Source organism: Danio aesculapii, unplaced genomic scaffold (genome assembly GCF_903798145.1).
Source record: "Danio aesculapii unplaced genomic scaffold, fDanAes4.1, whole genome shotgun sequence".
In the NCBI taxonomy this organism is placed as follows: domain Eukaryota; kingdom Metazoa; phylum Chordata; class Actinopteri; order Cypriniformes; family Danionidae; genus Danio; species Danio aesculapii.
The window spans coordinates 31,686-43,582 of NW_026613664.1; the positions used below are offsets into that span (position 1 = coordinate 31,686).

The window sequence follows — 11,897 nt, forward strand, 5'->3', positions numbered from 1 at the left end:
TGTGTGTGTGTGTGTGTGTGCGTGTGCCAGAGCTCTTCTGTTTTCTGTGCAGGTTATTTCAGTGATGGGTTTAAACACACGTAAACAAGCATTTAAAAACAGGAGAGCTTTGTAAAAGTGTGCACTTCTGAAAACTGAAGCGTTCTGAGCTGTGTGGTAAACTGAAGATGAGTACATTAAAGAAGCAGTGAAAGACTCATTCTGCTGAGTGAGAGAAACTGCAGCACATGTAGAGATGAAGAGCGAATTAATACTGGCCCAACTGTCTCTAATGATGCTGTCATAAAGAGCCCAGAAAAGGGCTGTGTGTGTGTGTGTGCGTGTGTGTGTGTGTGTGTGTGTGTGTGTGTGTGTGTGTGTGCGCGCGTATAAAGTCTCCTGAAATGCTTAAAGACGCTCATCCGGCATGACATCACCCATGTCTGTGTGTGTTTGTGTGAGAGGATTACGCAGATCATCCGAGAGCAGCACTGCGTGTGCGTGTGTGTGTGTGTGTGTTCAGTCATTGTCAGTCTGGAGCTCAGAGATGGAGGAGCTGATGGAGCGCAGTGATGGAGCCACACACACCTTCAGCGAATGCCTGCTGCCACCCGACACCGACTTCATCATCGGTCAGTCTGCGCGCACACACACACACTAACAAACACACACACACTCAAACTCGCACTCATACAAACTTACTCACACACACACACCTGATGCCGACTTCATCATCGGTCAGTCTGCATACACACACACACACACACTAACAAACACACACACACTCAAACTCGCACTCATACAAACTTACACACACACACCTGATGCCGACTTCATCATCGGTCAGTCTGCACACACACACACTCTAACAAACACACAGGTATGCACACACACACGCACAAAAGAAGACACATATTCATACACACACAAACATCATCATTAGTCTGTCAGTCTACTCACACACACACAAAGTGAAGTGAGTGTAGTGTGAGCTGTGTAGAGAGCCGTAGTTGTGTGTGTTTGTGTGTGTGTGTGTGTGTGTGTGTGTCTGTAATATGACATTTGTTCCACACACTGATTCAGAAGTGATGATTGATTAGCCAATCACCTGAGAGCACTCATCAGCCAATCAGAGTGCAGCATCCAGCAGAAGCGGAGTGTGTGTGTGTGTTGTGTTATTTTTATGTGTGTTGGGTGTCTGTTGTCATTTGTGTGTGTGTGTGTGTGTGTGTGTGTGTGTTTATAGTCAGATGAGTGCTGTGTGTTGTTTTTGTTGCATGTATATTTTGTTGTTGTGTGTGTGTGTGTTATTGTATGTGCATGTTTTGTTAACGTTATGTGTGCATTGTGTGTGTGTGTGTGTGTGTGTACGTGTTTGTTATTGTTATGTTTGAGTGTGTGTGTTTTGCTATTGTTATATGTGTGTGTTGTTATTGTTATGTGTGTATGTGTTGTGTGTGTGTGTTGTGTCTGTTGTTATTTGTGTGTATGTGTACTTGCATGTGTATTTGTGTGTGTTTGTTATTGTTGTGTGTGTGCATATTTTTTGTGTTGTTATTGTTGTGTGTGCGTGTGTGTGTGTGTGTGTGTGTGTGTGTGTGCATATTTTTGTGTTGTTATTGTTGTGTGTGCGTGTGTGTGTGTGTGTGTGTGTGTGTGTGTGTGTGTGTGTGTGTGTGTGTGTGTGTGTGTGTGTGTGTGTGTGTGTGTGTGTGTGCGCGCGTGTGTGTATATGTATATGTGTGTGTGTGTGTGTGTGTGTGTGTGTGCATATTTTGTGTTGTTATTGTTGTGTGTGCGTGTGTGTGTGTGTGTGTGTGTGTGTGTGTGTGTGTGTGTGTGTGTGCATATTTTTGTGTTGTTATTGTTGTGTGTGCGTGTGTGTGTGTGTGTGTGTGTGTGTGTGTGTGTGTGCGTGTGTGTGTGCATGTGTGTGTGTGTGTGTGTGTGCGTGTGTGTGTGTGTGTGTGTGCGTGTGTGTGTGTGTGTGTATGACGTCAGGACACACCCAGAGGGATTTGCTGGTGTTAACTCCTCTGTGCAGTGGATTATGGGGGATTATAGTCTACAGCTCCATGTGAAGCAGCAGCGAGACGTGAACCCGTGTCTACTGTAGCTTCATCAACATGTTACACACACACCAGCAGCCTGTTTACACGTGTTAAGAACATGCTAACAACATCCAAGACATGCGAAGACTAGACAGAAGATGAAAACCAAGAAAACCTGCCCTTAATAGTGCCCTACGAAGACATCGCACATGTGTTTGGACTGTGGGGGAAACCGGAGCACCCGGAGGAAACCCACACCAACACGGGGAGAACATGCAAACTCCACACAGAAACACCAACTGACCCAGCTGAGACTCAACCAGAGACCTTCTTACTGTGAGACAACAGTGCTAACTACTAAGCCACCGCACCGCCCTGAGCTACAACAGACAAACAGAATCAGCGCAGTCCTTACACACGTGTGTATTGTGTTTAATGCAGGCGTCATGTCATGTCTGTGAGTGTGTGAACAGCAGTGAACAGCATTACACTTCATCTGTTCATGCAGAGGCTGACAGTAAGTCCTTCATATTTATTTATTTATTTATTTATAGGGGGTTTTCCCTGTATTGTGATAGGACAGTGGAGGACACACAGGAAAGGCATTGGGAGCAGAGACAGGGGAAGGATCAGCATAGGACCTCGAGCCGGGAATTGAACTCAGGTCTCTGTGAGCACCTTGACGCTATATGTCGGCGCATTTAAACACGCGTAGGCGTAGACGGCTGATCTTAATTGTTGATTGTGTTTAGATGTACATTCTAGCTCTTCATTCTTTTCTGATTTAATATTAATATTAGGCTTCTGAGTGTGCCAGTTTAGGTTCAGTTTAAAACACAATTCAGATTGTTTTATTATAATGTGTTAAACAGTGTCATGTTGGGGGCGTGTCCACAGTTCGCTGATTTAGGGGTGTGTTGCTTCACATGTAAATTAGTTTCGGCTTCCCGCCAGCGTAACAAGGGGGCGGGGCCATGAGCTCACCCGCTCTGCGTTTGCAACAGAGTCAGACAGGCAGACTGAGAGAACGAGCAGGAGTAAGAGGATCAGCAATCAGTCGTACATGTACGACTCTGACACAGACCAAGCAGAGAGTACAAAATCATTTGTGTCTTTGTACAGTTTTACAGCCAACTGTGTGCTAGTTTCAAGTGTCGAGCTCGTACACTGAGACTAATAATCACGCACACTGAATTAACTTTGACTGAGGCACCGGATGCGCCTCTCGAAGCCGCGACACGGCACACCCAGACACTCTCTGTGGCGCGGCAGAAACATGAAGTGTCCCGAATCGTCCCGCCACGCATTTTTGAATTCTAAACATAGGTTTCTGCAGCGGTCCGCGGCGCCCAGCCGTCGACTTGAGTGTACCCTGATAGAAACCGATGTTTAGCATTCTAAAACGCATGCTAGTTAAGATCACAGGGAGCTTCTGGGATCGCGAGAAATGCAAACGGCTGAAGTATAAGGTAGACTCAATGAGAAGTACACATGTTTGCAAACCTACCTAAGATACAACCAATAATTCCGATTAGAGCGATAATGTGGAGAATATTGATCTTGTGTTGAGAAAATGGCGGACGTGAATCAACAAACTGAGGATATGATGACGCGCCTGTCAATCAATATTGGTGGGCGGGGGGACCGCTCTCCTACGTAAAGTTGCGGTCGCTCTGAAAACCGCTCCAATTGGTCCACCGCTTTTTATGTTGTTAAATTGAAAAAAAAGCACTGGGTGTGCTTATATCACCCCAATATGACGGTCTATACACCATACATGCACATATGTCTGTCCAAACAGCTTGAAAAGTAGATTTTTCACCATAGGTGCCCTTTAAAACACAACACAACACACCTCCGCCTGTCTCTTAACTATAGTTTAGCCTATATTAATGTTCAGTTCCTCTGTGTGCTGGTATAGTGGATATCCCACTCTCTCCATGCTCAAATAAACCCCTCACTTCAGGTAAAGACATTTAACAGGGCTTCTGCTCTCTTTAACGAATGAACTATGATTCATTTGTGTGATGATGATGATGATGATGATGATGATGATGATGATGATGATGGTGTGTGTGTGTGATGATGATGATGATGATGTGTTTGTCTATCAGATATGTCCACATCCCCCCAGTGTTCTCCTCCTGACACCGGCTGCTGTTCAGTTCTGTATTGATGATCAAATATTGCTTCTTCCCTATAAAGCTGTAAATAATCCAGCTCCTGTTCATCTGAGTGAGCTTCTGTCTCGCTACAACCCAACCCGCTCTTCAAGATCTCTAAACTCAGGCATCTCTAAACTAGCAGAGTCCACTAAAGGAGGTCGAGCCTTCTCATTTATGGCTCCTAAACTCTGGAATAGCCTTCCTAATGATGTGTGAGGCTCAGACACACTCTCTCAGCTCAACACTAGAGTAAAGACCCATCTCTGTAGTGACACACACACACACACACTGCAGCACATAACGGCATGATGCATGAGTGTGCTGCACGCAGGTGAGTGGGCTCGACAAACCACCTGTAGGACACACTCCTCTTATCTTAATGCAGCAGACACTTTCTGATCTGTCTGTGTGTGTGTGTGTGTGTGTGTGTGTGTGTGTGTGTGTGTGTGCAGATGAGCAGTGTTCTCCTCAGGTCAGTGATCGTCTCACCTATCTGGAGCAGCGAGTGCAGATGCAGGAGGACGAGATCCAGCTGCTGAAGATGGCCATCGCAGACGTGCTGAAGAGACTCAACATCTCAGAGGAGCACACACACGGCAGAGCTGCAGACTCAGGTCACACACACACACACACACACACCTGTACAGCAGTGACAGTCAGTCAAGCAGCCTCCTAAACTCTTCCCCCAGTTCATCTGTAGTCTTTAAAACACTCATTTCATATACATCGCCTGTTTTAACAGGTTTTGGAAATCTCTGCCATACAACTAATACAAATCTTACAAATATGCATATAAATATTGACAGAGCAGAGGCGTGTGTGGTGTAAGAGTTAGTGCGGGTCTATAATTCAGAATACTTCTCCGCTGTTAGTCCGGTGTGAGACCGCTGTAAAGTCAGTTTGATGTTTGACATTCGTTAGACATTACGTTTCAAACCAGTTCAATTCTTTGCTCCTGTTATAGTTTGAGCCAACACTATGTCAGAGGGACATAAATGTGTGTCCTTTATGTTGCACAGGCTTAATTTCATGATTAAAATTAAATAAATAACCATTCAAATGAATTAAACAACTCATCCATATGAAATTATACAATAAAACTAGGACCAACATGTTCAGAATAACACCCTGCTTATTGCACAAGACTCTGTTCAGCACTTTATTTACTTTATAATCATTTAACAATAACTTTTAATGTAAAAATGGTTAAACTCTGACACCATTTGAGCTAAATCATTCAAATCAACTGTAAAACTGTCTACATGTTATTCTGTATGATGCACAAGCGTTGACTTTTACAGTTATGCCTCTGTTGATTTTATACACAGTGCTGAGCTAAATCTGTATTAAGTGGAATACACTGTACAGAGGCATAACTGTCAAAAACAAAGCTTGTGCATCATACTGAATAACATGTAGACAAATCTAGAGTATCTTAATCTCAAATGGTGTCAGAGTTTAATTCATATAAGTGTTTACAGAGTATTCGACTTAATACACACATAGGTTAAATTAATAACTTTACCGCGGTGCTAAGAGGGAACGATGCGAAAAGAAAGCCCCGCCCCCTCATGAATATTCAGATTCAGCTGGAAGCTCATCAACATACTGAAATAAACGTCTCAGCAGCTTCCTGTTCATACAGATTCAGCTTTAATAGTGTTTTATTTGATTATGTGTGCGTGTGTGTGTGTGTGTGTGTGTGTGTGTGTGTGTGTGTGTGTGTGTGTGTGCAGCAGTGCGTCCAGTGTCTCTCTCTCTGACCCCGAGAGCATCAGTATCGTCTCTGAGGAAGAGCTCCAGCTCCACACTGCCCTCCTCAGCCTCATCCAGGAACTACAGCCCGTCCACAACAGCAGCAAAGAGGTGTGTGTTCGTGTGTGTGTGTGTGTGTGTGTGTGTGTGTGTGTCTGTTCAAAGCTGATATTAAAGGGTCCCCCAAAACGACCATTTACTCTCAGATTACTCTCGCTGAAGTGTGTCCACACTCTTTTGAGTCTCTGAATTCTGTTGAACACAAATGAAGACATTTGAAGAATGCTGAACCCTGTCACCACTGACATCCATAGACAGAGTGTTCAGTTTGGGGTGAGCTGCCCCTTTAAGATGAGCTGGAGGAACAGATGTAAACATGCTCTGGATAATCTTAGGTTGTGTTGTATGAATGCAAGATACATATATATACATATAAAGAAGGCTCTCTCACCCGTCGTGTGTGTGTGTGTGTGTGTGTGTGTGTGTGTGTGTGTGTGTGCGTGTGTGTGTGAACAGAACTGCTGCTGGATCCTCCAGAGAGCCCCCGAACAGTAAAGCTAAGAGCAGCAGCAGCAGGAAACCACCGGAGAGGTCAGAAAATAGAAATAAAGTATAGAAATATGTAGAGGAGCTGCTGTCTCTGACCTCTGTCTGACCTCTGACTGACCTCTGACCTTTGTCTGACCCCTGTCTCCTTCAGCAAACCAAAGGAAGGAGGTGCAGCTGCTGCAGGTCAGACTGATTTACCTTCAGCTCCTCTCAGCATTCAACTCACGCACACACATACGCACACACACACACGCACACACACACACGCACACACACACACACACACACACACACACACACACACACACACACACATTGTTCTGCATGTATTGTAACTGTATATTGTATAATGTTTTTGATGTCATTGTTCATGTGCTTTCATCATGTTCCTAACAGCACTGCAGACACTAATACACACTAATAACACACTGATTGTTTGTGTTCTGTGTGTGTGTGTGTGTGTGTGTGTACAGGGGTGAGGCGTGTCGCTCACTGCAGAGGTAGGTCTTGCCCAAATCACAATTCTACTTTTCAAACAAGTATGTGTGTGTGCGTGCGTGTGCGCATGCGTGTGTGCGTGTGTGTGTAGTGTGTGTGTGTGTGTGTGTGTGTGTGTGTTGTCTGCTGTACATCAGTGGTGTGTATGAGCACAGGGTTAATCCTCAGTTATTTGCAGGTGAAATATATTTGTTTTTAATAAATAAAAGATTATACTATTCATTTTGGTGACGTTACTGCGTGAACCATACAGAAATCTGAGAACCAGTAATGCAGAGGCCAGGTTTTCACACACATGTTGTTAATATGAACTTACACTGTGCTCAATCATTAGCCAAGTCATTCTTTTGGCCATGTCACCATTTTATCCACAATTTCCAACAAGCTGTATAAACCTGAATGCTCATTGGTTTTAAAGCTTATCAGGTGAAGTGTAACGAGGGAGGGTGTGGCCTAAAGAGATCAACGCCCTATATTGACGTGCGCATAATTATTAGGCAGCTTCTTCTCCTCTGGAGAAATGGGCCACAAAAGAGCTTTAGCTGACTGTGTAAAAAGTCTCTGACCCGGATGCAGCACTCCTGAAATGTGTAAGATACTGGGGCGTGATCACACAACCATCAAGCGCTTTATAGCCAGCAGCGTCACAAGAAACCTGTCGAGAAGAAGATTCACCACCAAAGATTTGAGAAGACTCAAACATGAAGCTACCAGGAACCCGTTATCCACCAGTGCTGCCATCCTCCACAACTGCAACATGGAGTGTGTAGAAGTACGAGGTGTTCTGTGCTCAGAGACATGGCCATGGTGAGAACTGCTGAAACCCGACCAACTCTGAACACGACCCATTAGCTGAAGCGTCAAGAATGGGCCAAGAAATATCTGGAGACAGGTTTTTCAAAGGTTCTGTGGACTGGTGAGATGAGCGTGACTCTTGATGTATGGGCTGGATCAGCTCCACTTCGACTCAGACGCCAGCAAGGTGGAGGTGGGGTACTGGTATGAGCAGGTATTATTAAAGATGAGCTAGTTGGACCTTTTCATGTTGAAAATGGACTCAAACTCTCAGACCTGCTGCCAATTTTAGAAGACACTTTGTTCAAGCAGTGGTACAGGAAGAAGTCTTTCAAGAAAAGACTTTCATGCAGGACAACGCTCCATCACCTGTAAAAGCCTTAAAGATGAAAACCTTATGACATGGCCCCCTTCTTCACCTGACTTAAACCCTATTGAGAACTTTTGGACCCTTCTTAAGCAGCAAATTTACAGTCAAGGTAAACCGTACACCTCTCTGAACAGTGTCTGGGAGGTTGCAGCTGCACAGAAGGTTGATTCTGGTATCAGATCAAGAAACTGACGGACTCAGGGAATGGTAGGGTCATGACTGTCATCCAAAAGAAGGGTGGCTATGTTGGTCACTGAGGGGTTTTTATTAAATTGCCTAACAATGATGTAAGTGTATGTTGATATTCTCGTAGGAAAGCCAAAACTTCACTTCTACTACTCAAATGTTCAGGTTTGAGGGTTTCTTAACATTTTGGATTGACCAAGAGCGCTGCAGTTGTACAATAACACAATTAATCCTTAAGAATACAACTTGTCTAATAATTGTGCACAGGTGTGTAATATGAGCCAAACATGAGCATCTGTTATACACAACCCCAAATCAGCAACAGGTAGAGACGGTGTGGAAAACACAAATGAAATGAGCAGTGATTTACAGATCTACTTTGACTTGTATTTCACTGCAGACAAGACAATAAACAGTATTAGATGTGTTCCTCAGGGTGTGTCTTGTGTTCTCCTAAATAAACACATATGCCAGTTTTGGTTGTTGCAACTCATTTTCACCTAAAAGGCGTTGAGGGACTGAAGACAGCAGGTGTGATTCTGTCCAAGTCTTCCTGCAAACAAGTCTTAAGGTGGACAACAGTACGGGGTCTTCGTTCTCGCATTGAAGCACACACCTTCTCTATCGGAGACGGGTCGGGACTGCAGGCAGGCCAGTCAAGTACATTAATTTGAGCAGATAAAACACACAATGTTCATTTGGTCTGCAGGGAAACACAAGTCAACGTAGATTTATAAATCACTACTGTCTTCTTTATTTGTGTTCTCCACACTGACCCAACTGTTGCTGACTTGGGGTTGTGTATAATCTGCAGATTTATTCATAGATCAGCTTAATGTATGAGTAGAGAAGATGAGAACAATTACAAGTCTCTGAATGCTGTCTCTCATTCTGTTTGCTCTTCCTCCTCCTCTTCCTCCTCCCCCTCTTTCTCCTCCTCTTCCTCTTCCTCCTCCTCCTCTTCCCCCTCCTCTTCCTCCTCCCCTCTTTCTCCTCCTCCTCCTCTTCCTCCTCCTCCTCTGCCTCTTCTCTTAGTGACTCTGCAGATTTTCCTGAGGCCTCAGTGCAGAAGAAGGACTGGATCAGCTGAGCTCTCCTCCTGTCCGGTCCTCAAGAGCCCCCTCAGATCCCCCAGTCAGTACTTCCAGATCTGCTACTGACTGATGAGGAGCGTTCCTTAGTTCTGGAGGATGAAGAGTGCCTGACTCTGGGGCAGGACTACATCAGATCCGATCCATCATGAGTGTGTGTGTGTGTTTTCTGCTGTGTTGTACTTTAGAAGCTCCAGCATCAGATGACTATTACCTGGGACAGGGGCGCCTCTGGGGGGGGAAGTGAGGACGATTCTAAGGGCCCATACATTTAGGGGGCCACCAGAGACACCCCCCCCCACCTAAGTCTAGTGGCCGTATTGGATAACAGGACAGGATTTATATGTCCTCATTAAAGTAGTGAATAGTGGATTAATATGGGTCAGACAGAGTGTTTCAGTAATGAAGAGTGTAGTATAGTTTTAATGCGTTTGTGTGTATTGGTACATTAGAATGTGTTTTGATTATTTATCTGTCTCTGAGTGAAGAATAATAATGATCCTCCATTTTCTCCATGATTTCTACAATAAAGAATCTAAAATGTCACTGAGTCTAACAATAGTTCTTGCCTCCGAAAGCTGTTTCATAACAATCCTAATTTCATGGCATATTAAAAATACTCCATTTAAAGGGGCAGTTGACTCAAAAATGAAAAATGTACGTCTTTAGATCTCTCAGTGGGTTCAGGTCGGGGCTCTGGGCACTCCAGCACATTCTATAGTAGTTCTATATAGTATGAATGTGAGTATCTACATCATTCTACATCCGCCATTTGTCATTATCACGTGACCTACTAATGTTAGTTGCATGGCTTTATTCCATCCCATTCATAAAATTTCTCGTGGTGCATTATGGGATATCGTAGAGCCCAGTGGTGGTTCCACACTTCAGAAGTCGTAGGTCATCCAGGTACTTCTCGCACACTGTTTTTACTATGAATTCGAGCATGAACTATGAACTCAGCTCGCAGACTTGTTTTGTTTTTATCATTGTTTTTAAAGGGGTTTACTGTTATTTGTGTATGACAGAGTAGATTACAGACAGACAAGCATCGGCAAGGGACCTTGAGCTGGAAACTTAGTGCTATATGATGACACAGCAACCACTGGGCTATTGGCACTGGCATGCTTAAAATGTTTACTTGTTTACTTTGAGTTTTACCATTTTTAAATCCATTCAGGTGATCTCTTGTTCTGGTGGGAGCACTTTTAGCTTAGCTTAGCTTAGCATAGAGCTTAAAAAAAGAGTCTGGATAATATTATGTAAATCTTGACTCTTCTCTAATTACATTGTGTGCTAAGACTGACAGAAAATGAAGAGTTGATGTTTTCTAGGCTGATATTATTAGGAACTATACTCTCATTCTGGCGTAATAATCTAGGAACTTTCCTGCCATACCATGACTGCAGCAGCAGTATTACACAGTGCCTGAAAATAGACCCCAGCCAGGCACATAAGCAACAGTACTGCATAATATAATTGCTGATGCTAAAGATCTAATCGCAGTGTACATGGGTTGCAGTGCATTGGGGGATTGATTAAGTGTACTTCAGAAAGTCCACAATGGTTTTGGACACCTCTACAAATGGTTGCTTTCTCAAATAGTGCACATAGAAGAAGACATAGATGAAGACACACCTGAAACTTGTCTATAGCACTTGTTCACTGCTGCTCTTATAGTTGTGTAAATTGCTTCCTTGTCCTCATTTGTAAGTCGCTTTGGATAAAAGCGTCTGCTAAATGACTATGTAAATGTAAATGTAAAGATACCTTGAAGAAAGCTGAAACTGTTTACTTCACTAGTAGGAAAAACAAATACAATGGAAGTCGATGGTTAGGTTTCCTTCAAAATATCTTCTTTTGTGTTCAACAGAGGATATGAACTGATAAAGGCTTGAAACAAGCATTGCTGAATAAATGATGACAGAATTTTTATTTGAGGGTGAACTGCCCCTTTAAGGGTGTAGGGGTGATTTCGCGCGCTGAATGAACTCCCTCATCAAGATTACAAGATGGCGTCAGCATCGAAATCTGTGAGTTTCTAAATAAAATATTGTTTAATTGTTAAAGTAACGTTTGAATATATACATTGCAGAAATCAAACTGCTGTGTCATTGCTAATAGAGAGCTTTAAGTGTTAAATTCCAACCACAGGGTTTGACCGAGAAGATTAAAATCTAATCCGTTTGAGGGATTTATATTAACCAACAAAACATAAACAAAACGGCATCATCTTAAATGTATATATTACAATCTTAAATAACTGTTAAAAATTAACTAAATGGGTTATTTTTTAACAAATTAGCAAATATTTCAATCAAACTTTTCCTGTTGTCATTGAAGGCTGTTGGAGTTTAGTATTTTGGATTAACCTAACATAAAATGGATTATCCACACAAAATCAGCCTTATGTTGCACGGATATAATGTTGGGATGAATAGCCAAAAATACATTCTAT

The 11,897-nt window shown here is 43.2% G+C and overlaps 1 protein-coding gene and 1 long non-coding RNA gene across 2 annotated transcripts in view; both read left to right on the forward strand.

Moving 5' to 3' along the window:
• The first annotated feature begins 4,657 nt into the window (after positions 1-4,657).
• On the forward strand, positions 4,658-6,541 carry LOC130220148 (uncharacterized). Its single transcript, XR_008836139.1, has 3 exons — positions 4,658-4,809; positions 5,932-6,061; positions 6,467-6,541. It is a non-coding gene; the product is annotated as an uncharacterized LOC130220148 (long non-coding RNA).
• A 4,910-nt stretch (positions 6,542-11,451) lies between these two features.
• LOC130220151 (bromo adjacent homology domain-containing 1 protein-like) overlaps positions 11,452-11,897 on the forward strand; it is a 7,811-nt gene continuing 7,365 nt past the window's right edge. The window contains exon 1 of the mRNA XM_056452531.1: positions 11,452-11,456. Within this exon, the coding sequence (XP_056308506.1) occupies positions 11,452-11,456 (5 nt within the window). The remainder of the gene's footprint in view (positions 11,457-11,897) is intronic.